At 40.9% G+C, this 26,316-nt stretch overlaps 2 protein-coding genes and 1 long non-coding RNA gene across 3 annotated transcripts; 1 reads left to right on the forward strand and 2 right to left on the reverse strand.

Moving 5' to 3' along the window:
- Window positions 1-313: 313 nt before the first annotated feature.
- On the reverse strand, window positions 314-17,000 carry si:rp71-46j2.7. Its single transcript, XM_037076848.1, has 16 exons — window positions 16,634-17,000; window positions 16,055-16,166; window positions 13,061-13,274; window positions 12,617-12,759; window positions 9,693-9,861; window positions 9,482-9,537; window positions 7,937-8,127; window positions 7,751-7,861; window positions 7,488-7,613; window positions 5,281-5,382; window positions 5,033-5,191; window positions 3,130-3,745; window positions 1,531-1,594; window positions 1,255-1,433; window positions 1,075-1,163; window positions 314-981 (listed from the first exon to the last, which is right to left on the reverse strand). Exons 1-16 carry the CDS (start codon window positions 16,820-16,822, stop codon window positions 883-885), a joined length of 2,619 nt encoding a protein of 872 aa, XP_036932743.1. The 5' UTR covers window positions 16,823-17,000; the 3' UTR covers window positions 314-882.
- Window positions 16,992-22,690, forward strand: LOC119007289. Its single transcript, XR_005071086.1, has 2 exons — window positions 16,992-17,125; window positions 20,000-22,690. It is a non-coding gene; the product is annotated as an uncharacterized LOC119007289 (long non-coding RNA).
- slc25a5 (solute carrier family 25 member 5) lies at window positions 22,462-24,605 on the reverse strand. The gene is made up of 4 exons (XM_037076849.1): window positions 24,495-24,605; window positions 23,205-23,691; window positions 22,976-23,116; window positions 22,462-22,873 (listed from the first exon to the last, which is right to left on the reverse strand). The coding sequence occupies exons 1-4, from the start codon at window positions 24,603-24,605 to the stop codon at window positions 22,716-22,718; spliced, it is 897 nt and encodes a 298-aa protein (XP_036932744.1). The 3' UTR covers window positions 22,462-22,715.
- Window positions 24,606-26,316: the final 1,711 nt, after the last annotated feature.

Raw genomic sequence — 26,316 nt, forward strand, 5'->3', positions numbered from 1 at the left:
ATCTGAGGAATGTTTATACTGTTCAGCAAATAAATCCAATTATTTCTAAATTCCAGTGGGCAAATGTGAAAGTGCACACATACTGCCAAGACATCTTAATCTCGTACTTTGATTTAAGTAATTATTATTAATACATCTGGCAGTTCACCCTCAGAGGATTAACTTCTTTAACTCATCTGAAAACATTATTTCTACTCAAACACTGGATCAGAGCAAATCAGCAACTAATTCCCATTTTCTATCTACTGTACGTTTCCTTAACACACTCTAAACTCAGTTAAATAGACTGAACCAGAAACACAATGGAAAACAAAAACGTATTAAAATATTTTATTCGGAATAAACTCAAATTATTTACATTAACACTACTTCAAGCTTTGATTTTTTGCAGGCCTGCTGATGGCTTTGACAGATTAAAGGTGATTCGTCACTGTGAAATATTCTATGATAAAAATGTTAAGGCCAAATTAACCAGTATACAAAACACCGCACACAAGTGCTCAAAGTGAATATTTTTAGAAAATTTAAATTCTTCTCCATCAGAATGTAAAGGGTGAAATTCAAACTGGAAATATGAAATCTAATTTACTTTCTCCTCAGAGTTTTTAAAATAAAAAGTACAATATGCAAAGACTGTTTTCTAATTTCACCAACAAATGCAGATCAGCTATACAAAATAAAAACCAAAAGGAACTTCACAAAGTGTTCACAGTATGTTTGATATGTTCGAGGTAAAAAAAAAAAAAAAGTCCCACATCCATGCAGACATTGTCATAAATATTTTTAAGGCATTTAAGATCATTTAATTTAATAAATAATCTGATATTCCAAAGCGTTTCTTTTTAAAAAGTACCGTTAAAAATACAATCAAGGCTTCACAGATCAGTTGTTGGCGTTGGTCACTTTCTGAAGAGCAGCAGCGCTCATATGCAAGGAATGCTCACTGGGAAAGAATTCCCTCAACAGGAATGACAGGAGCATCTGTTGTGAAAGACACGAGGACAGAATCAGAACAACATGTTCATGCTATACAAAATCAAACGGAGTATTTGAATAGAAAGTTGAAATACTCACATACACCAGCGTTTTGTTTTCTTCACTGTTCTGGAAAAGATTAAAAGCGGAGTCCATGTCCGTCTTCTTCAAGACGAGATAGTTAGAATCTACAGAGAGAACATGATGTTTTGTTTACACATATTATCAGCAGCCAAAAATAACGGGTTACTTCCTTTAACGCAGAAAGCCGTCGCCTACATCTGGCGTTGATTAAGCTGTGTGCTCTCTGCCTCGTCTCGTTCTTCTCCTCGTCGGTGCGAGGAGGGGGAGGTGCTGCCGGCTGAAACTCTGGCCACTGTTTGTCACGCATGGTGTCGATGTACGAGGCCATCTGCACTTCTGTTGGGTTCATCTTGCTCAGGAAAGAGTTCACTTTTCTGGAGGGGAATACAACAAGACCAGGAGTTATTTAAACAAACAAACAAACAAAAAAATCCAGGTAAAATCTGTGATGACAGTCGGCACTATTCTTACTTTTTCAGGATGGGCATGACAGGTTTCAAAATGGCATCAAATATGTTTATGAGGATGGAGTTTCCTGCAAAAGACAAAAAGAGTATTAAGACGCATCTGACCAGAGAGCATCGTTAAAAAAAAGGGACCATTTCAGTGTTTTTGTATGCTGAAGCCAGTTTTTCATCAAGTATTTTGTAGTTGTTGTAGAGTTAGATGAGAGGACTGAGTGTCTAAATCTCCCACAAAGCTCTCCAGCTGCACATTTGAGCATAGGTATTAAACATCTCAACAAATGCAGCCTCAACACATCTCTTTTGTGCACAAAAATGCCCTGTGGCTGAATGTTTCTGGAAAATCTAAAAAGAGCTTTGCACAATCTCATACATAGAAATTAAATTGGAGCCGACCTTGTTTCAGTTATTTTTTTTTTGTCTCGCCAGAAGGTTTTTCATAGTATTCTCTCGTAACAAAACTGCAGTCACTAGCTAGAAGACGCATTTTGTTCCAGTGGATTAAATGACACAAATCCCAAACACTAGCACAGTTGCACAGAAAATTATACAAGGTTTTACCAGTAAACAACCTCTCTTCTATTTTAAAAGGGGGGACGACATGTAATTCTTAAAAATCTGGCACTGAGGAAAAAAGTAAGTCTACGATATGAAATTTCAGACTCAACACAGAGCAGCAGATTAACTCGCACAATGAATCCCATATCATACAAAATGTAACTGAATTGAATTATAACTTCCTTTGATTTCCCTTTTTTGACTAATTAATCTTCTTTCTCTGAAAACTAGTTACCCAATACCAAGTTAAAAGTAGAGTTGTTACACGTCTGATGTTCCTGATTATGGGCTGTCATTTGTGATTGCTAAAATTCATATTCAAATAAGAAAAGGAAAGAAAGAGGTGTCATGTATTGTACTAATTGCAAGGCTCTCTTCCTCGCAAATTTGTGGGCTGTACAGAACAAACCGACTCGACATGACTTGTTATTTCTCATAATTATGCCACTATTATAGTCCTTTTCATAAAACAGAATAATTTGATTTAAAAGGAAACCTGTTAGGAGTTTTTGTGTAATTATTTCCTGGTGAGGCTTCACTGAAACATTCTGTAAACCAGAAATAAAATTACCTCTGCTTGAGCATTCAGAGATTTAGATATCCTCCAACCTGTCTGTGAAAGTGTCTTCCGAGACAAACCTTTCAGTGCATGAAGTTACCGAATTACCAAAATGCCTTTCATCAGATCGACGTCTTATTATCCGTCTTCAGGTTTTGGTTTTTTTTTGTTGGCAGTGAGGCTCGTGAATATGATGCTCTTCAGCTGTCGACTGTCAAACCGGGACTGTTGGAGCTTGTCAAAAAGCTCATGAATGCACCACTCAAGCACGACTTATCAAAACAGCACATACTTTCACCTCAAAATACCGCACGATGATTAATAAAACAGATTAAATGTTCACTAGGATTAGCGTGTGTCAAGTCTCTACAGGTTGGGTTACTTAAAATTAATCTAAAAACGCAGCAGCTGTCAGTGAAGTACACATGATAACAAAAACACTGGCATGATCCTGAAGCTTCTATTCTCGTGAACAGAGTTTGAACAAACCAGATATTTCCTTCAGCAGGTCAAATATGGCTTTGGTCCCCTCCAGCTGCTCCCAGTTAACTTGGCTCTTCTGACCCTGGGCGTCCTCCCTTCGTGCCAGAGTGCCCTGGTCTTTCCCCTTAGCTCTGTGCGCTCCACCCGACATCTTGAAACATGTTTTCTCCTTTTTATTTGACCTCGTACTGAAATGAAGCCATGACGGGCCATCTATGCTATCCCCATGCAAGTCTCCGTTTTGGCTGCAGTGTGGCGTGGAATCCAAATCGGGCTGGTCTTCATCTCCGTTGGTTTTTGTCGAGGCGAGAGACTCCTGCGACCTGGATCGGGTCAGTCCTTTGAAAATCATTTTGAAGTGAGAGGTTAAGGGATTATCAGAGTCCTCCGGTTTGTCCTGGGAGCAGTTTTCGTTTGCCGGCTCCTTCTCGGTTTCTGCCTCCTCAGGCGTTTCTGAGGGAGGATCGCATTCGGAAATCACAATAGACGGGATTGCAGCGTCTGGAACGTCAATGCCCATCTCGGTAGAGGCACCAGGGTTTTCTGAAGGCAGAGGCGTGGATTCTAGATGTAAAGATCGTGATATGATTTCTTTCGGGGCTTCTGTCTGAGGGCTGGAGCTCTGCAAAAAGGAAAACAATCAGGTTATGACAGCTGACCCTGAGGCAGTGGTCCTTTTAATACAGAGTGACAGACACCAGCAACTAAACTAATCCATATAATGTGTATTAGTTCAGGAAGTTTCAGTTAACTCCTTAAAAAGGAGCATTATAAAAAAGGCACATGAACGTAAGTATCATGCCAGTGTGATGCCAGATAGTTTAGATGTTTTCCAGCTGAACAAATAAAAAAAAACTAATCCTAAATAAATAGAGCCGACCGATATTTTTAAGCCAGTTAGTGGCCACAGTGTTTGTTGGATTTTGCTGGGCCAGTTGTTGAATGGCTTTTTTTTATATTCAATTTATTATTCAAGTAACTTACTCTGATTTAGCACCAACCATTGATATTGTCAGTCATAATGGAAAAACCTCTCACTAATGACAGATTTATTTATTTTTTTATTATTAATAATTAGCAGATAATTGATTGTTAAAGCTGCCAACTATTAAAGCAATCCTTAAAATTTGCATCCCCCAAAAAAAGCAGCAATTTAAGCATTCATAAGCACGGAAATGGGTGATAGGAGGCTCCATCTCACAATGCTACTATAAAACTGTGTTCCTTTTCAGCACTCCCTCACACTGCCTTAAAACAGACAGTTCAAATAACAAAAATAAACTGTTTTATCCCTCTTGGTTCACTGCAGCAAGTCTTGACAGTAGGCGAACTGAAAGCCGGGCCTCCCACAAACGAGAGAAGGAGAGCAGAATAAACGCAGAGAGACAGAGAGGAGGAAGCAACATGCTATCATAAAATCATTTAAGCTCATTCAAGTTTAACCGGACCTGCACCAAAAGTTAACAGAGCCAAGGCCAACCCCCCATCCAAGTTTCGTGGAAATCCATTACGTAGTTTTTCGTGTAATCCTGCTGACAAACGAGCAGACAAGCTGAAAACATGACCTAATTGCCAGAGGTTATAATCGTTGGCAAGAACATGATCCCACTAATTTTAGCATCGGAAGTAAAACCAAAAAAGCCCAAAACCAAAAGTGATGGCCAGTGATCTGTAACAACTCCAGGAACACTGTCTCTGTGGACCACCATGATTAAGTAGGCCAAAGCTGAACCAGGGTCTGTTGAAGCGATGTTTACGCAGGACAGCTTGAATAACTAGTTTCACCACCCGCCTTTGTTCTGTTGCAGATTAACGTGTCTGTTTATCTGATCGTCTCACTGTGTTCTGTTACCGTCTGTTACTTGGTCAATGTCAGATAGGAATGCAAGCCAGATGTGTGAGACTTTACCTCCTCTTCCTCTTGACCTGGAGTCAGGAAGTAAGCCAGACCGCTCAGAAGTCCCCACACGCCTCCATAATGTTCTTCTTCATTTAGCAGTTTGTCAAGAGGGCAGAGGAACTGAAACACCGGCTGGGTGTGGCCGATGAGATTATCAGAAACTAATTCCTGAAACAGCAAAAGAACGAAGTGATCTGTCATTAATGTTATCAAGTGTTTATCTGTCAACGCATGTCGGTTCCTCTGGTGTCTTTCACCTGTAGGAAGTTCTCCACCGACACTCTGGCTTCTTCTTTGACCTTCTCATCGTTGATCTCCGACTCCTCCAGCACCAGGATCGTGGGCAAGCTGGTCGAGTCCTGAAAAAGAGGCAAAAAGGCATAAAAAAAAAAAGATAAAGAGAGATTTAAGACTTGGTCAACCCAAGTTATAAAGTTTTCAACTAGCCGTGGAAAACCTGAAACATTATTTTCACGTTCTCCAAATTGCACCTAATGATCTTCCAGGAAACATAATGTTCATTTTCAGGTCTATCATTTTATTTTGGGAATAGATTTACATGCTTTTATGCTCAAAATCAGTTTTCTCATACTGTCCACTGCATTCCCACTGTATCAGTTGGAGTGTTCGTGAGTATAAATAAATATATAGATATACTATACAGATTGACAATAAACTGTCATAATTTGTTGACAAGATTGTCTGAGTTGTATTTAACACAAACATCAATATACAGAAATAGGACCAACATTCCTAAGCTCTGTCAGGAAAGGATTGTTTAAGCCGTTTTTCTCTCCCTTATGGATTATGGTGATGTGATTTATAGGCATGCCTCTGCCTCTCCTCTAAAGCCCTCAGACGCTGTTTATTATTCTGCTCTTTGCTTTACAACTGGTGCTGCTTGTAGCGCTCATCATTGCAGCTTGTACAAAAAAGTTGGGTGGTTTTACGTCCGCGAGACATGCAAGACATTTGTGTTTATCCATGTAAGGCTCTCGTTGGGGGTTGCAGCGTACGGTCGTGTTTACTTTGCGAGACTGGTCCTCTGGGTCATATCAAATTCATATTCAAAGTCTTTCACTGCAAATCCCTCGAGTCTAATGAACTCTGCTTTCAGTTTGTGTGCCCCAACAACCACAAAGCACCTTAAAACATTTTGATATCAGTTGTTAAATTTAAATGGATGATAATAAACCATTCAGCTGCTATTTGTATCAGGTTTAATGTTTAAAAAATCCCTCATCTTTGAGATTAAATAAGTGTAACAATACAAATAAAACTGATTTTGACATGTGGAAAATATGTTCTGCATCCCATATGACTGTAATCAAATCCAGTGGTTCACATAAGTGGAATTCCTGATTTGTGACAAAAGAAAGAAAAAAGTTGTGGTTTGTTTTCACAACAATGCTTTCCCCCCTCTGGCTCATGCTGAATATACAATATGTGGCACACGTAATTCTTTTCCTCTGAAGTCAAAAGGAAAAAAAACCTGACAACCAACAAGCGCTTCTTTCAGTCAACCTTCATGAAGGTTATGATTTTAAAAGAAGACCCATTATGCTCATTGCCAGCTCTGTATTTTTGTTCTGGGAGTTCAGTGGAGGAGCTTTTCATGATTCATGCTTCAAAAGATTTCTTAGCCTATTCATCTTATACTGGCCCTTTGTACTGCCCCTCACTTCATCCTCTGAAACTCTCCACTTTTGCTCCTTCTGATTGCAAGCTTCTAAAAGCCAGCTGAGGTGAAGCGCCGACGACTGGATACCAACATGAGCAGAGACTCCTCTTGCCTCTTTTCATATTTCGTGGAGATAACAACTCCCAAGTGTTTACTGATGGACAGACAGCCTTACTTGTTGCTTAACTGGTTAACTCAGTTAGCTGCTAATGCTAGCGGTCCTGTTAGCTGACATTTTTATTACATTATAATATATGTCATGTCATTATCCGTAACCGCTTATCCCTTTCCATGGGGTTGCGGGGTGTTGCTGCTGGAGCCAATCCCAGCCTTGTCTCAGGGCGAGGGCAGGGTACTCCCTGGATAAGTTGCCAGCTCATCGCAGGGCCCTCACTGATGAGCAATGTGGCGTTCAGTATCTCGCTCAAGGACACTTCAACATGCAGCTCAGCCCTGCCCGGAGCCGGGATTTGAACCAGTGATTCGACCTGCTCTACCGGCTGAGCTACAGCCGCCCTACATTATAATATATTTGAAGATATTTATCAGCTTCTCGCTGGCTTAGAATAAGTCGCCAAAATTGTCGCTAAGAGGATCTAAATCTAGCAAAACAAAGTCAGAAAGTTGGCAAATCAGGTAAATGTTCAGCTGGAGGACCGCTTACTACACAGCTAACTGAGCTAACTAGCGAACGGGCTGATGTTTCAATAAACATCCAACATTGTAAGATCGTATGCTTGACAGAACATGAGGAACAATATAACTATGCCTGCAGCTTTTTACCTGCCATCTGTTGCGGAAGTATATAACATCCATGTAGGTTTTTCTGATGTCCCACTGCAGGTTCTCTGGGCTGTCCTTCTCCTCGAGGTGAACGGTGAAGATCAGCTCCTCTTCCTCACAGTCGGCCTACAGCACAGTAAACACCTACTCACACTCCGGCTCAAACATCAACATACCACAGAGGGACAAGCTTTTACAGAGCCTCAGCAGACAGATAACAAGTCTCCTGACATTCCAGGCTGTCACTGATATTTATAACTCACATGAGGGATGCTGACAGCCCAGCGACCGACGCGCCACATCTCATACGACAGCTTGAATTCCATCATGTCCTCTTGGACGCTTGTCAGGTAGTTCTCCAGATCGCTGTCCTCCTGAAAAGAATCCGTCATGTTTTCACGTAATTTCCTCTCAGGTTTAATATGTCTAGTTATCTGCAGCAGACTCACCCTGTCAGAGTCCTGCTGGCTGTGAATGGAGCCCTCCCTGCTGCTGACGTCCTCGTCGTTGGACACGTCTCCCTGGATCGCCATGACCCTCAACACCAGCTCGTGCTCCAACTTCTTCATCTTCTTCTTCTTGGCCTTTTTGGACTTCATCTTGTCCACAAATTTTGACCATCCTTCCTTTAGCTTGTTCCCTGATGGATACATTAAAAAATAAAAAACAAGACGATAAATAAATGTTTTTATTCATAGAGAGAGTAGCAATCCAGTCCAACTTGACTTGACCTTCACCTTCACAGCAATTTGCATTTGTTTTTCTGCATCACAAGGAAGCATAACAACTTCAGAGTCTCACTATGGTTAGAAATCTTTTGAGAAACAATTCAAGTTTGAACAACATTCGATTAGGCATGTAAGGTCTGTAACCAGAGGTCTCAAAAGTGCACACATTCTTTGCTCAAGTCAAAGTACTGATACAACTCCCTTACACAAGAAAAAGAAAGAAAGTACAGGCTCTCACATGAACACAGCCTTTAAAGTAAAAAGCAAGGCTAACTGAACCTCATGTCCAGTGTATGCCCTTCTCTGATTGGTCAGTTTACACACACCAGAGCCAGTATCACTAACGACAACAACAGAACAGCTGTGCTTATTCAACTCTTATGTATGTATAAATGTGTGACGTGGTGACGTAGTGTGATGTCAGAAAGTCACAGAATTAAAGGTATGAATGCCAATGAGGTGTTTCAGGAGCAGTGAGAGGAGTTTCTGTTGGTTCGGACTTTGGACTTTTTAACTTTTAAAGATCTTTTGCAAGCAGAAGAAACTATAAAACTCTGAGGAAATAGGGAAAAAATGAAAAAGCACACCAAAATGTAGGCAGTAAAAGCAAAAAGTTGACAGAAAAATAAGTGCAGATACTTGAAGTACAGCAATTAAGTATTTTTACTTTCCACACTTTTTAGTAATTCAACTTTCAGTCTTATAATTAACCAGACAGCCTTACAATGAATAAATATCCCATCAGCCGTAGATTATTCTTACAGATGGTGACAAATTGTGCTGTTTTTCAGGATTTACGATGCAATCAGTACAGCGAAAATACATATTTTTCATGTCAGGGTTAATTATCATGGCATTATGAATTCTTATTAAGTCATCAAACTGTTGGATTGCTTGCAATATAAGGAGATAGAAGCAGAACTGATTTTCCATTCAGCTTGCGTTTGTGTAATTAGCTGCCTGGACCAACAAACAAAAGAAACAGGGGATTAATTACGTGCCAAAAGGCAGGCTGGTAAAGAAAATTATAATATTTGTAGCCGACAACACACTGCTATTTTTCAAACTGTTGTGCAGCATGTTATGTAAGCACTGTCTTTTCTTTCTTTTCTTTTTTCTCCTCTTCACACCCACAAACTTCTCCATCTGCCACTCTCAAGACTCCATCACTAATGTTTTCACGCTCCGAGCTGAAAACCAGGTAACACTCACATGAACAGCTCACACAGCTTACAGCCTTTTAATTTCAACCATCACAAAACACACCTTTCCTTTTGGCCTGGCTCCTGGTGCAGGTTTGTATCCCTGCTCCCTCCAAACTCCTAGGAGGGAGAAGAAAAAAAAATGAAAGTAAAAAATCAGGTCAGTTCCAATTTCAAAACACAGAAGGTGGCTCTCACAGTCATTGCTTTTATTGCTTTGAGGCTCACTGTGCCAAGGTCAAGCCAGTTGGGTGCAAAAGTTGACAGTCACTCACGCTTCGCTGCCCTCGCATTGGCCCTCCTGTGAAGCCAGAGAGGTTTGATCCAGGTCTGATCCACTCAGCTCCTCCACAGAGCCTTTAGGGGACACGCTGTCAAGCTGGCTCACCACCAGCTGGTTCAGGTTGTCGGGGTCAGACAGCCATGTCACCAACAGGCCCAAACCTGGGGAAAACACGACAGCAGCACAATCCTACAAATGCTGTTCATCATTTAAAAAAAACCACAGTAAAATCAGGAGGCACAATGTTCTCATTTGGCGATATTAATGGGTTGAGTCATGTTTTTTATAGTTCACGTTATACAGCTGCAGTGGTTTTTGACGATGGAACATTTCAAAATGAATTGATGTTTATTCGTTTAAGAGCTGCAACAACTGTGCTGTGTTGCTGTGTAATCAAATTGAAAAAAGTAGTTTCCCAGCCATTATGATTGACATTTTGTCAAGCAAAAAATGTCAATTTGCCGCTTCCAGCTCCTGTCAAGCAAATATCTGCTGCTTTTCTTTGTCAGAGTGAATTTTTGACTGTTGGTTGGACAAAAGAAGCAATTCGAAGACGTCGCTTTGAGCTCTTTGATTAATCTTTTAGCTTTTAAAATGTCAAACAGTTGTTAAAAATGCTTATCAAAAGTTCAATGTATTGTGAATATAACTGGCAGCTTATTGGTAATTAATATAATTGTGAGATGCCGCCCTGATTTGCTTTGTTGCTTAAAGATAGCCGGTTAGCTTAGCTTCGACTAAACACTGAAAACAGCAACAGTTAGCTTATCTCTGTCCAAACAACTCACAGCTCACCAACTCCCATGTTATATCTTGGTTCTTTAATCCGTACAAGAAAGCAGACTTGTGCATATCTCACAAAATGTTACCCAATTAATTAAAACAGCAACAAGGAAGCTGTGAATTTGTGTCTCTCGCTGATGATGCGCTCGTTTTGAGTGGTGGTTGAAAGAGCGCATCATCGAAAAACAGCCACAAACAAAGCACCACTACTTTGGTGACAAACACATTTCATTTCCTATAAATGCTTCCAATTAAAATGGTTCCCTGTTTTTTTAGTTATTTACAATCTTTTATTACAGAGCTGCAGAATCAAAATTTATTTTTTTTTTTTTCAGCTCGTAATGAACATCATGAAACAGTGAGATAAAGCAGGTGTCTGACAGCTCAACTGAGATTCAGAAGTGAAAGTAAACTTCAAACCACAGAGATTCAGTCAGAAGCCACACAATTACTGAGAGCCGAGCACACAGAGACTTTGGGTTAAATATTGCAACACAGGCTTGTTTGAGGGAGAGATGATGGTCAGCATGGGTTGATGAGACGTCACTGATGTCAGATTTCACGAGAAAGTCGTCTCCACCGCACCAACCCCGACCTCAAAATCTAATCTGGAATGCAGTCGACTCAAGTATGATGTCAGTCCCAGCGCCGACTTCCAACTTCTGATGTAAACTGAACGAGATTAATAACTGTACAATGCGGACGGTTCAGACACATAGATTACATGTAGCTACAGCTCATTTTGTTTATAATGCCAAAAGTGATCGACATTCCCCTGTAGAGGTGGATTTCATCGTTCGATGTCGAGATTCAGTTCCTGTCGTCCAGTTCAACAGGAAGAATCGTTCGTTCGTTCATTCAGTCTGGTACTCATCGTTTAGCGGTGAATCATGTAATGCACAGTTCTCAGCTCCTCGTTCTCAAACGATCGCGCTAACGATCAACATAACACTGTAGTTCAAGGCAAATACATAGCTGCAACTTCATGATTATGTGTACTTTCAGCCAACACAACAGCTAAAGCCTGCAAGCCAAGAACAAGTGACTGACTGAACGAGAACGCCAGCAGAGGAATCAGTGAACAAACGAGAACGATGAGCTATGAACAAAATTATTTTTTTTTTTTCCCCATGGAAACGATTGCTATGCTTTTGTGTTTCTCATTGGCTAAAATTCGATGACAGTGTTGTAGACTCAGCATACGATTGGCTGGCTCCCAGCCTTCTTCACCACTCTGATAACTAAACAGTGAACAACACGACTATCTTGTGAGAACAACAACGAATGAGAGAGAAGTGAAACGTGGAATCAGGTCAGTTCCTTGGCATTAAAGAGTTGTTCCTTCAAACTGATTAATTCATGACCGACACATCACTATTCCACTGTAACTTCATGCCAACAGCAATATACAGCTCGCCATGATGCCAACATAAAACATCATTATATAAGACAGTTGTTCTGCTGTCGTACCGCTGGACTACAGAGCAACTTCTCCCCTCAAATCATCCTCAACTCTGCAACTTTTAATTCTCAGAAACCAACGCAGCTCATGGGTGGGAGGTCATACAGAGGCCTCTGAATTAAACTGACTGCTTCATAACCAGTTAAAACTTCCTTGTAGCATGTTTAATTTCGTCAAATCAGCCCTTTTGAAACATTTCTTATGAGGTCTCCTCCAACTGATAAGAGCAGTCACAATATTAGGCATAATTATGATAATCATTTTCACTGTAAAAATCAAAGCTCTACATAATTTGCCAACTGTTCCAAATTATGGCAAACAATTAAGTCTCTACGAATGATAGAAATGAGTTGCTCGCAGCTGCCAAGATGAAAAGAAATCTGGACATGCATATCACTTTTAACTACAGCTGTAAAAATCACTTATTGTAACTGAGCTACAAACTTGATTGCAGAAACCTCCTGCTCAGCAAGACTCCCGCCAGATAAAACAGTTTATCTGTAACAAAAAATGACAAAACCCTGAAGGGAATTGGAAGATCAGTGAGGATATTCACATCCTAAGCTCCACAATGCCTCTGACAATTAGGGATTACACACAATTCACACTTGTGGAAGAAGTCGCGGTAGGCTTACGCCTTATGTAAGAGAGAAATGTTAAAGCTTTCTTACCCTTTAAGGCAATGATCTCATTTAAGGCACAGCGGTTGACTTCTTGGTTCCAGAGGGAGTCGGGAAAAAGGTTACGTACCAGAGCGTCGGAAAACTCTCGGAGGACGGCCATCTCCTCTGCTCTGGAAGTGAACAAGAGCTCTCTGAAACAGGAAGAACAACAGAAGTGATTAATGGATCATAGATGCTTATCACCACGTATCTGATAATCGCTTAATCTAAGTGTTAAATCTGAGGGGATTTACTGCTCTTGAAACACCATTTAAGACGGGAACAATCGTTAGGATGTCAGCGTGGGGATGATCTTGTAAAACTTGGGTGACTTATTCACAGGTGATAAAGAAATATGGAGGTTTTTATGGGGTTCAGACACATAACTGAGAGCACAGAGTAGCTGAAGCAGCATGAATCTCATTTAAAGAGAAAGTAGGAGTAAAGTCTCACCTGTCAGGCTGCTTTGCATTATGTAAGTGCTGGGTCAGAATCCGAATGGAGCCCACAACCGCCTGGCAGACATCAAAGTCTTTGGCTCTCTCAATGATCCGGTCGATTATGTAGTCGACTTCCCTGCTGAGCACCTGGTGCAGAGGCTGGTGCTCGCACGGCTCGGGAACGGCGTACCAAGGCAGGACCAGCTGAGCGTAGGCACACTCAAACACTGAGGGGAGCAGTCACAAAGGAAACTCGCATTAACACCGAGCGCCCACGCTCACCTCCTGAACATCAAACCCAACGACCGCAGAGACTTCATTGAAAATCAGACTTTTTAAAACTCCTGCCCCAATGATTCATCTCACGCTGAGCACAAATATCCACGACTGTGTTTTCCTCTGAACACGAGAAGCTGCTGCTGAGATGCAGACAGGATTATTAATCGATGGACACGCTGAGCATGTTTTATTTACAGCAATGCAACTTTGTTTATATATCAGGCAGAGACAAGCTGATTGATGTGCGAGGACCATAAAACATTTCTTTAGAAGAAGTTTTTTTAGAACTGAATTATTGAAGATCCCTTCGACATTTTTTTATGTGCATAAATAACTAGAATTACTGGCAGGAGATTTTATGCCACCGTGCTTCAGTCCAGTTGTTGTTCTTGAGCTGCGGTGCCGGATAACAGCCTAAACATTTTTTTGCAGATTATGATGATGTCACAGGGCAGATTTCAAATGTCAAAGCTTCATCATTTTATTCTGTTAAGACATTTGAATGTCAGAGTAAAAATTCTTCAAGTTTCTCCAATAATGTGCTTTTAGAGATATCGCGTTCAAGATGATGGGACGCCATGAGGTCACCAAAGTCTAATCAGTTCATCTTTGAGTCCTTGAAGAAATTCCCTGAAGGTAGTAACAAGGACTTTAGGCGGCGACGGTTGAAGGGACGACTACAGCTACACTACACATGTGCGATTCAATCGCGATGCTTCCTGAGGCTGTGACACAACAGTCTACCAGTCACGACAATGATATAATATCTTTACACTGCCCAGCCCTGGTAGTATGAGTACTTCCAAAAGTGTAGTTACAGAAGTAACCGTTGTAAGAGTTAAACGTTGCATCATGATAATTGCTCTCCACAACGACAAAACCCGCTTGAATGTTTGGTTGAAGCTGTAGACGTCCCTCTACCATCACTGCTTCAAGTCCCAATGCCTCGGCGCCGGTGACGGTCGGAGCCATTATGTTTTCAGATCCGTGTCTGGGTATGACATGTTCCCTCAGAATAATGGTGCAATTAGTGCGTTGAAATCATTCAAGTGTCATCCATTCTTTCGTTGTTAATAGAAATTCCTGAATATCTGGAAAATATTTTTAATGTCAGTTTAATTGCTGAACACAGGATGTCTCCTTCCTCAGAGTGAAGCCCAGTCTTAGTGTTTGTGCACCAGAGGCGTCAAGTTCTTCACATCGCACTTGTGTTTGTTGAATTTTTGGACTGTAAAACCAGTTTTGATTATGATTATGTCATCAGTCATGCCCGTATCCTTCCCTTTTAAATAAGTTCTGTACTGAGCACAGAGAAAATTCTCAAGCTCAAACATCCAACTGCAAGAATAAGAGGAGGGTTTCTGACTGGAGGTGGATTTTGAGTAGAAATTCCCCTGGCATGCCTAAATGGTTTTGTTGGCTGTCTTTTGCAACAGCAGCGTTTTTCCTTAGAGTATAAACTACCAACGCAGGACAAAATGTGAGTTTATCATTCATTTAGCCAATAATGGAGATGTGACAGCAAATAGAAACCATGCCAGGCCGTCAGCCTGATTGGATCGGCAGTCATCCTTTATTTTCCCGGGAGACTGCGTTCCCAGTTGCCGACAAAACTGCAGCGTGAAAGTGAGATTTATCCAAACACAGATGGCATCATTATTCTATAGCCATTACGTTACGCAATCAATATTTACTTTATAACAATACTGACTGCCAGTTTAATTAGTGTCAGTGACTTAGGGCTACATAGAGTCTCAATGAAAAGGGTGCAGAAACAAGTGAGAAAAAAAATCACCTCACGCATGAACAGACTGTTATAGTTTAGTTTCTTACATTTTTCTGCTGTGTTTGTGTCTATAAATAGCAATTTTTTTACAACATGAAACTCGTCTTTAGTGATATTTTGTGTTACTGTGTCTACACATTTCTACAAAGGCACCTGTATTATTTTTCATGTATTTTGGGGGGCTCATATTTTGTTAAACTAACGACTGTGTTCGTTGGCGATTACTCGATTATTAGTCTGTTAATCAATTTGTTTTTTGGTCTATACAATGTCAGGAAATGGTGAAAATTGTTGACCGACAAAGTCAAAGGAAGATGATTTTAAATGTCTTGAATTATTCACAGCAAAGATATTCACATCAGTTGATTTTCAAGATATATTCAGGAGTGAAAACAATAAGTGCATTCAAGGACACGTGACTGCAAAGGAAAAAAAAGCTTGATTTACATTTCTCAGTTTCACAAACGTGTCAGTGGGGTTTTATTTTTTTAGAGGTCAGAGTTGAGCCTTGATACATTTGAATGTAGATAGCACAAAATATGTGTCTCCAGCAAAGAAACTGAGCCAATTCAGAGCTGTGATATCAATCTATTAGCCGGATGCAAGCCAATTTAATAAACGCTGCAAAGCAAACACAACTGATAATGAAGTGTGAGAAACAGATATCTTATTTCCATTACAACCCAGCTTTTCAGAGGGTGTGTTTTTCATCTTGTCTTTCCCTCTACCGAAGCCCCTCCTAGCTTCATGTAACATGAGCTCCAGTTGCAGCTGTGTCAATGCAAAACTGTCCTTTTTTTCAACCGTGTGTCGGGTCATAACAGCTTAAAACCGCTGACAAAACATCCTGAAGTCAAGAAGAGGAGCAGAGCCCTTGGGTGCATTTGCAGGAGAGATAAATGTGTTTTCACCAGTTCAAAAAAAAAAGAAAACAAGCTTCACCTTTCTGTAGAGACCTCTTTACATGTGGATATTGAGACTCCAGGGGTTCAGCATGCTCCCGGCTCCCTCCATCAACACAGACGCAAGCAAACAAGCGTTCATCCACGGTTTCCTGGAAAACACACAACAGAAGGGTGAAAACATAGTAGAGAAAAAGTCCACCCACACTCACAGCTGAACTCCAGTGAGTTATGTGATGAGTAGAAACAAGTTGTTCAGGCCTCGGCGCAAGAAAAAAAAAAAAAAGCTCCTCAGGCTACAAGAGAAAAGCTCCCACTTAAATATTTGAACTTGTTTCACAGCTCAGTTATTCAGTGATACCTGGCAGACAAGTTGGATTAATGACCTATACTTTGAAAATCCTCTTAGAGACTTAAAAAATATTTATATTCAAAACATTACCGTGTTTATCCAACTTATTCACGCATGCAATGGAGAAAAGTTGTTGAAAGTGGCATCACAAAGCGGATACATTCAGTATCTAACTCTCTGAAACATGGCTCAGTGTTGATGGTGCTCGTGAACGCAACACTTCCCCCCACAATAAAGCAACATGTAGCCCGTTCAGCAGCAGCCTACCTGCAGCTGGTGCTCCTTCGCCTCCTCGTCAGTTTGGGTGCTGCTCTCTCGCCAAATTTTCCCGACGAAAAGCGGAGTGTAGAAACAAAAGAGGAAACACAAGAAGTACTGTGTCACTGAGCGACCGCAGTCCGACAAATACCACACCAAGCCAAGGGTTATGGCAATGGAGAACCGCCATAGATACATCTTCTTCTTCTCCTCCTCCTCCACCTCCTCCTCCTCTTCTTCTTCTTCACCACTACAGTCTCTCTCTGCTCGTGTCTCTCACTCTGAGCCGACGTGTGCTGCTCATGGTCAGGTACGTGTGATTGTTCGCCCACATCTTCAGCTCCAGGAACCAAAAAAAAAAGAAGACGCCGTTTCCTCAAAACACTAAGTCAGGACGGCGGAAAGAAGCCAACTTTATGAAGCTGCTGAAAGAGGAGCTGTGATTGGCTGCGGGCAGCCGGCGCGTGTCTGCTGTTGATTATGACAGGATGCCATCTACAGGTAGCAGCTGTACCTGACAGCATCTATCTATCTATCTATCTATCTATCTATCTATCTATCTATCTATCTATCTATCTATCTATGAGTAATAATGTGAAAATACTCCATAGAAGTAAAAGTAAAATGGTTCCTGAGTGATTATATTAGCTATTATTAGTATATACAGTGCAAAAAAAGAAGAAGAATGAAACCATGCCAGCTTTCTTGCAAAAAAAGAAAATGGATAAACACAATTTTGTTAGGATCACTGCAACTATGTACTACTATGTATATATAAACTATATATACAGATATACAGTATATATATGTATGTATGTATATATATATATATATATATATATATATGTATGTATGTATATATATATATATATATATATATATATATATTGATTGCAGAAAATTTGACTATATCAGGGGGGCTGTAGCTGTAGGTTGCTGGTTTGATACCTGGCTCCCCCCTGCTGCATGTCAAAGTGTCCTTGAGCAAGAAACTGAACCCCAAATTGTTCCTGATGAGCAGTTGGTGCCTTGCATGGCAGCCCCCACCATCGGTGTGTGTTTGTGTGTGTATGTGTGTGTGTGCGTGCATGTGGCAAGTGTTGTAAAGCCCTTAGAGCACTCAGTAGACTGGAAAAATCCTGTAGACCGTGCATGACCATTTGGAGTGAAGTATATAATAGAAGAGTAAATAAACTCCAGTACTTGGAGTCAAAGGTATTTAAAGGTACTGAGTTACATCCCATCACTGCAAAAACATCCTGACATCAGCCAACTATAATTATTTGATTCACCTGTAAACAGGAAACATTAATAAGAATTTAGATATTGATAAGAGAAACATTTCTTTTCCAATTCTGATCCATAAGACAGATCATTCAACTTAATACATTAATAAATGAACAAAAGAAAAATGCTTTAGTGACAGTTATTTTAATATAAAACTGTGCTCTTACCCTCTAAACTGCACAAACTCTGATGATGCAACACTGATGGAAAATATATAAAGTACTGCTGAAGCTATAAAAGGTGCTCCAAATTACATCGATATGCTCTGAATCATTGAACACTGCTAACTGTTGTGAATTTAAGGTAGCAGAAACCTGGTAAAAACCACAGGGTGGCGATAACACTGCTCTTAAACCACACACAGAGCAGAGCTGAAGGACGCCCACTGATTTGTACAAGGATGATGATATTAAATATAATTTATCCAGTACTCTTAATCAGAACACAGGATTATATGATGTTTAAAGCCTGTTATTCACCGATGAGTGCAAATTCAACAGCACAGCAAAGCTAGCAGTCATGAAATGTACGTTATAATGAGGCAATGGTGAATAAATAAACAGTAAATAAACACAAGAAATAGTCCAACAACTTCTATGATATTCAAGCACTGAGGCTAAAATCCAAACTACAGTCTTTGGGTAAAAAAAAGCTATAAAAAAAGACCACACTTCCTTTAAACAGCCCTATATATTTATTTATTTTAATATCAGCCATCTCTTTGTGTGGTTTTTCCTCATGAGGGGAAAACAGTCAGGTCGTGACCCGGTGACGTCATTCAGTCTAACAGCTGAGATTACGCAACAGGCGGCATGACAGAAGGCTTTTAGTGCGCAGGGACGCTTCAGTGATCCGTAGACACACACACACACACACACACACACACACACACACACACCTCCAGTCTTTACTCTGCATGGGTTGAGGTTGAGTTACCAAACAGTCTATGCAGTTGTTAAAACTAACCCCAATTCCAGGAACTTCAACTGCACAATACTATGTACACACAAGTAAATTTAATTTAATAATATAACGTTATACACTTAATACTTGATGGATAATGGATTATTTCTGCAGTGTGGTATCACTACTTTTACTGCAGTAAATTCACTTAAGAAAGTCCAGAGTTTGTTTATCTGATCTTTTGTTGTGTAATGAAAGATATATTTCATATCTTCAACATTAAAGTTACAGCAGGTGTTTCTGGCTGGGACGTCTAATGATGGGAAGTACTTGCAACAGAAGGGCTGAAATATTTACAGAAAATTGTTTTTAATATTCATCACCATGATAGTTTGAAAATCCAGGACTTCAGGGTGAGACTATGACCCAAAAAACCTGCAAAGTGAGACTCGCCCTTTCGCACCGCTGCACCTGATTTTCAGCATGACAGATTAAAACCTTTATAAAAACATTTTTGTAACAAACACCAACTGAGTGTGAAGTCAGATATCAGCCTCTGAACATATTTCTGTAGATTGTAATTGTAAGCTTTTATATTAATCAATTTTTACAATACCCCAATAAAGTTTGAGGTTAATTATTTATCTGTCAGTTTGTCAAGCACTTTATAACTTACAGTTGAGGTTATTGCGATTTCTAGTTGTATGTGCTGTGATATGAATGAAGAAAAAAATGTTTAACTTTACATAATGTGTTAAGAAATTAAATTATAATATATTATTGGACACACCTGAGTGACGTGCTGGTGTGTCTCAGTGCACCCAGAGTTATACATGTTTCTGTTGCAAGATAGTTGAAAATCTCACATAAACAGAGGAAGTTTTAAGGCATTTTTGTCTCTAAATACTGAGCAATGTTAATAAATTCACACATTTCAGGATCATACTGTACTCTGTCAGGCTGAGAACATGTCGACTACGCTTGTCTGACTTGTTCCCTGCGTGACCTCGAGGAGGACGCAGACTCTGTGTGAACTCTGTTGCCTCTGATTCTTTAATCCCTGTTGAAAGTTGTAACAGAGCCGCTTGTTGAATGAAGGATTAAACGTATATACCTGCTGAGAGGGGCTTCTGGGGATGGAGCGGTCAATATACTTTTAAAACAGATTATTATTTTTTTTTTCAGGTCAACGGTTTACATCTGAGATTTTTCTGAATCACTGGAAGGAGATTAAGCGGTGTCCAGCTGAGTAAACCACGTTATCTGATAGTGTTGCTAAAATGAGTCTACGTCCTCTATTCAAGATCCGACTGGGCTCAGAATCCAGCGCACAGTGATTGTGTCTACACAGAAGTGCTTTTAAAAGTGCACAGGACGACTACGACCATAAAAAAAAAATATCAGCTTCAGACCAGCAGATTATCTGTAGCTGCTTCGTTTCACCAAACTCTGTGGAGTAATTTGTGTAGTTAATCATTTTTGATGCTTTATCCATAATTGAAGAATCACATCAGGGGAATACTCGACAGTAGACACTCTACTGACAGAATTAAACTTCCAATGAACTGTGAGAGTGAATAATGGTTCAGCAATTTTAAGATAACTTATTCTCATAGACTCAAATGATGCAGTCACACTTTCAATAAGAGTAATTACAGCTGCAGACTCTTCTGTGATGTTAAAACCAAACAGAGAACTTGACTCTGCTGCCATTTGTTCAAGTCACTGCTAATAAGATTTTCAGACTGCACACTTCAAATAGCCTCCTAATTGAAACAGAGAAATGGATAATGTTCATCATAAAAAAAAAAAAATGTCTGAAGGCTGATCAAAGCTGCCAAGTTGCCATGTGACCTCACAGTCAGCATGCGGTCCATAATACAAAGTGACAGTGTGCTGCGGGAACATCAGGGTGCAGATAATAGCCACAGCAAACACGTCAGACGTCAAGTGTCAGAAATCCTTAGTGTGGAGAGTTGTTTTAAAACAATGGCAGCCCCAGTGTCGGAGGAAGTATTCAGATTAAAGTACTAGTAGCACATTGTTAAAATACTCTGTTACAAGTAATTATGTACATAAAATCCTAAAATGTACCTAAAGTATACAAAGTAAACCGATTCCACATAACGAAAATCGGCGCTTGTGCTTGGATTTTACTGTTGTGGTCGAGGTGGAGCTCGCTTAGAACTATTTTGTAGAAGACCGCAACCAGTAATTATACTCAATATGGATTTAACTGTTGATTATTTGCTACATTAATTGATTGATTGGTTTGTAAAAAAAAATCTGTAAATAGCAATAAATGCAGTCACAATCACCCAAAGTGCCCAGAGTGACACCATCGCAACGCTTGTTTTGTATATCCAATCAACTGATTAGTTTACTTTATAATTCATTAATGTAGTAATTGGAAACTACTTTGATAATCGATTTGAGTAATTTCCTAAAGTAAAAAAGTCAAAATTGTCTGATTCCAGCTTCTTAAGTGTGAATATTTTCTGGTTCCTTTCCTCCTCTATGACAGCAAACTGAATATCTTTGAGTTGTTGACAAAACAAGAAATTTGATTTCAGACGTTGGGTAATGAAGTTCAACACTGATCAACACTCTCTACCATGAAGACAATAATGGAACAATGAAATGTTGTCAAAAATAGTTCCTCATCCGTTTTCTAATTATCAATTACTTGTTTCATCATATTTTAAAGTGTTAGGTTATGGTTTGTATACAAAAATCTTAATTTGTAAAGTAACTAGTAAAAATAAAGTAAGAATGTAACGAAACATAAGGAAAGAAGGAAAAACTCAACATTTGAACTTGAGTATCTCTTTTACAGTTGTGTTCCACCTGTGGACAGCATTAGGACAAAGGTTAAGATCTGATTTTAGAGAAAGACCAGGACAAACCCTGGTTAGATGCCAAGAATTGCAACATGTCTCGTCCTGATAGGGTTACAATCATGTGCTTCTTTAAAAAGGTAGTAAGATCAAGTATCAGGACGAATTCAATTCACGATGACGCTTTACATAGAAATGAACACCTGCCTAAATCCCTATGAACTCATCTGGGTGCCCTTTGCTTTCCTGATAATAAATAGCAAGCATATGGAATAAAACCTTATCACACACTTTAATTGGCAGAGATCTGGAGATCACTTGACTGTAGTAGTAAATAGGTGGAGCAAGTTTATCACGCTGCAGAGTGGTCACACAGCTCAAGGTTAAAGTCCTCACTCACACCAGTTGGAGTCAGATGAGGTTTGGCAAGGAGATAAAGGCAGACTGGACTAATCCACCTCCCATATGGGCAACTCTGGTTTGTTTCCCTGCAGGAATTCACTTGTGAAAAATTATCTGCTGAACTATCAATAAATGTTAAACACCACCTGTAAAGCTCCTGACTTCATGTCTGTCTATCTGAGTGTGCCTCAGTTGAATTATTGTCAGCAGGTCAACTTTCTCAGCTGATTTTGGCTCGACCCCAATTACAACCTGGGAGACGTCTGCAGCTCTAAGCTTACATTGGACACATGAGGCTGCCAAATAGCTTCCTTAAGCAACGCGACTGGGAACACGAGCTGCCGGGTCGCTCTGTAACGTCATCCTTCATAAATAAGATTACATTTCAAAACCAGACAGGAGATTCACTGTAAGGTTTGCGTTTTATTTCTCTTTTTCCGGTAAGGTTCCTGTGTTCAGGGAATGACATTCTGGTGAGGGGCAAAACAAATGCAGACAAAGCGTGGGCCAAGAGAAGAGTGCATAACAGATTCTGCCCGTACAACTAGTACAAAATACTAGTTGGTCCCTATAAATATAGTGTGGCATTTAAGTCCTTCCAAATGTACAAGATATGTTACAATTCAACATCACAACATGAAAAGTGGACATACAAAAACAGCTTAGATGACTTTCTTGAGCTCATCGTACAAGACGAGCACGAAGGCGCCACCCATGCCTCTGAGCACGTTAGACCAGGCTCCCTTGAAGAAGGCCTTGGGGCCCTCGTCACGCGAGATCTTCCTCCAGCAGTCAATGGTGCCGCTGTACATGATGTCAGCTGAGGGGATGAACAGAACCACAAAAAGGAGTCACAACTTTATTCTGCTAAAACAGCAGCAAAAACAGGAAGATTTGCTTTGATGTGTGGTCTTTATATTACCTCCTTTGCGTCCAGACTGCATCATCATACGACGACGGACGGTGTCAAAAGGGTAGGAAACAAGACCTGCGACAGCAGTGACGGACTGAGCAATCATCCAGCTGACAAAAATGTGTGTGTTCTTGGGGTCTGGAAGCATGCCTGAAAGAGAAATGTCAATCAAGAAGGTTAATTTAACACTCAAAAGGCGAACGAAAGTGACTAAGACTGCCTGTTAATTAAAACTGACCCTTTGCTGTGTCGTAGACACCAAAGTAAGCAGCTCTGTAGATGATGATGCCCTGCACTGAGACGCTGAAGCCCTGGTACAGACCCTTGATGCCATCAGACTTGGAGATCTTCACCAAACAGTCTCCCAGGCCTTTGAACTCACGCTCTGCACCGGCTTTGCCGACATCAGCGGCCAGACGTGTTCTGGCAAAGTCGAGGGGGTAGACGAAACACAGCGATGTGGCTCCGGCAGCACCGCCAGACGCCAGGTTACCCGCAAAGTATCTCCAGAACTGTTTGCGCTTGTCCACGCCGTCAAGGAAAATCTTCTTGTATTTGTCCTTGAAAGCAAAGTTGAGGGCCTGAGTGGGGAAGTATCGGATGACGTTGGCCAGGTTCCCTCTCCAGAACGAGAGGAAGCCCTGCTCTTTGGGGATACGGACAACACAGTCCATGATGCCCTTGTACTGCTTGTCAACTGAGATCTGTTTGCTGGCATGTTGAACCTGTAATTAAAGCAGAGAGATGAAGACAGGATGAAGTCAGGAGAGCAGATAATGTTTGACATAACCTCATTCTGAGCATCTACCTTTCACCTGTTAACCTCACCTATGTTTGAGCGGTGAGGACACAGACTCATGTGTTTGTGTGACAGACACATTTGTAGCCATGGGTCAGAGTACAACTCTGATGGCATCCATTCAACAATTCACAGCCCCACCTCCTCCTCCTCCTCCTGATCCTGGTGCTGAGCCCAGGCCCAATGCAGCAGAGGAAAGCCATGTCGCAAACCTTGTTCTGACCTTGCCTGTTTGTTGTGAACTCAAACTACAGTCCTGTCGTGCAAGATGAGCACTTTTTTAACACCATGGTCACAGTGGACGGTCACGTCTGCCTTTAATAACACACTTCATTTAAGCTGGGCTGAGACTGCAGCCTGCTGGCCGCTGTGTTACGTAACAAGTCTGATGCGCCTCGATTATGCTCATTCATGTGAGCCTGCAGCAAATCTCTGACAGAGCTGGTTCACCATGTTTGGACTCCTGTTTCCACTCACAACAACGCAGCATCTTTACATTCACCGTTTTCTATCGCGATATCTTGTTAAAGTCACACTCCATCATTTGGAAACTTCTAGAAACATCAGCAACAACTCAGATGAACAACTCCAGTTTGTGTCGCAGATAAATTAAAAAACAAAACAAAAAACAAACAAACAAACAAACAAACAAAAAAAAACTGGCATCTTATTCATCTTATTACCGGCTGTAACTGATAAAGTGTCCTCAGGAATTAAACCCACACTCACCTGGAGGAGAAGCTTGACTCTCTCGATGGGGGCTACAGCGGTTTTGGAGATGGCAGCGGCGATACCACCTGCCAAGAAGTCCTTTGCGAAGGAAATAGCTGTCTCAGTCATCTTCGGATGTTGTCAGCTGCCGTCCCGCTCACTTCAGTCGGTGGGGTTCGCCTGTGGAGTTGAAATGGCCGACTCCAATCGAAAGGAGAGGGGATTTAAGAAGTCTGTGCGCGAGAAAAACCGTGAACTTCAACTCTGTCGCCTCATTGGCTGGCTGCGGGAGTGGTGGGCGGGGCTAACGGGTATCCGGAGGCTGATTCGATGCTCTCCCTCGTCACTCATGGCAACGCCGACCGTTAACACTCCAACAAGAAGAAAAGTAGCTAAATAAGTTGTTTAGTGGTTCTGATTGAGTTAAACCTCAACAGAACTCGTTGTTAAGTGTTGTGTTGGACATCTTGGACCGGGTTTCTCTCAAGGTCGTGTCAGATGTCACCTGTGAAGCAGCTGTGGCTCAAAGGCTGTGGTGGATAAAGGTCAACCCATCTGTTGATGTCCTTTGGCTGTCAGATAGTTTACCTCAGTATGGAGAAGTACATGATTGAATCAGCTGACTGGGTCCATGCAACCTCTGTGTTAGCAAACTTATCAAACTAAATACTAAGTCAGCCTGAGGGAAGAATATTAATTGGAAACCAGTCACACTTTTAAGTAGATACTACCTTGGGTTATTACGACAAGGCAAAGAGGAGTCATTCATTAAATTAAATGTCAGAAGTGAAGAGATATAGCACTTGTTGTCCCTGGAGGAGGTAGTTTTCTCCCTGAGGCAGTGGTGCACTCCAGCTGTCTGAGGGTCAGGGCTGGAGAAAACTAAAAGGGGCACCAGCTGCATGCAAGTGGTGCACCAGGTCCAAATCCTTGTTAAGTCTTTCATTATGTGACTCAGATTTAAAATGCAACTACTGCAACTTTGCAGTTGAAGATCACAGATAACTTCTAGCCTTTTAACTACTTAGGCTGGAGATACTGGCTTTTAAAGTACACGTTTGCATAGTAACCAGCCATGTCTTGGACGTACTTGTTCATAAATGGGGCTGTTTCTATACACATGTGCTGGCTCTGCTTGACGTGGTATGATTGCTTAAGTCAGCCCAGGGATGAGGTGAGGGTGGCAGGGATTTGCATTTAGATTCAAACAGGGCTAACCACTTGAAGGTGGGTCTCGAGCTTTTGATGTGCTTCTTCTGACAAGTGTTCAAAGGACCAGCTGTAAATACTCTTCCTACTCGGAATATACTCAGAATTATCAAAGAAACACTGCTAATAAAGCTCAGCTAATTTGGTGATAAACATTGGTCATCTCCTTTCAATTCTTCACACTAAAAGTTTCCTGTTATTTAAAAGCTTTTATTATGGAGCACCAAAAACAGGAAATGTGGGATTTTCACTCTCAGTAATTTAGAGCCCGCCCGCTGTGGCCCCACTCCAGACATGGGCCAATTTTTGGGAAAACCTGACACAGCACGAGCTAAAGTGCTAATGGGAAAGCTCCAATACCAGCCCGTGTACCACATGGATGATCCCACCAGATGGCACACTAGGGAGCTCAAGCCATATAGAACTACATGTACATTATGTGGATTACTTTGTGGAAGCTGGCCTCAGTCGACTAGTGATTGAAAAAATGTCTCAGCCAGCACAGGCCACTGATCAAAATCACAGTGGGCACTGCATTTTCCACCATTTAAAGAATAAACAGTCTCAACCTAGTAACCCTAACCCTAACCCGTGGAAATCACTGGTGAGAACAATCAAGACAATAAATACA

Source organism: Acanthopagrus latus, chromosome 18 (genome assembly GCF_904848185.1).
Source record: "Acanthopagrus latus isolate v.2019 chromosome 18, fAcaLat1.1, whole genome shotgun sequence".
In the NCBI taxonomy this organism is placed as follows: domain Eukaryota; kingdom Metazoa; phylum Chordata; class Actinopteri; order Spariformes; family Sparidae; genus Acanthopagrus; species Acanthopagrus latus.

Coding starts and splice junctions, on each gene's coding strand:
- si:rp71-46j2.7 (XM_037076848.1), bottom strand. CDS start 16,822: ATGTATCTATGGCGGTTCTCCATTGCCATAACCCTTGGCTTGGTGTGG. Junction 5,383..7,487: donor ACTTCCGCAACAGATGGCAG/GTAAAAAGCTGC, acceptor CCTCTTTTTCAG/GACTCGACCAGCTTGCCCAC. Junction 1,164..1,254: donor CAGCTTAATCAACGCCAGAT/GTAGGCGACGGC, acceptor TTCTCTCTGTAG/ATTCTAACTATCTCGTCTTG.
- slc25a5 (XM_037076849.1), bottom strand. CDS start 24,605: ATGACTGAGACAGCTATTTCCTTCGCAAAGGACTTCTTGGCAGGTGGT. Junction 23,692..24,494: donor GAGTCAAGCTTCTCCTCCAG/GTGAGTGTGGGT, acceptor CTTTAATTACAG/GTTCAACATGCCAGCAAACA. Junction 22,874..22,975: donor GCAGTCTGGACGCAAAGGAG/GTAATATAAAGA, acceptor TCATCCCCTCAG/CTGACATCATGTACAGCGGC.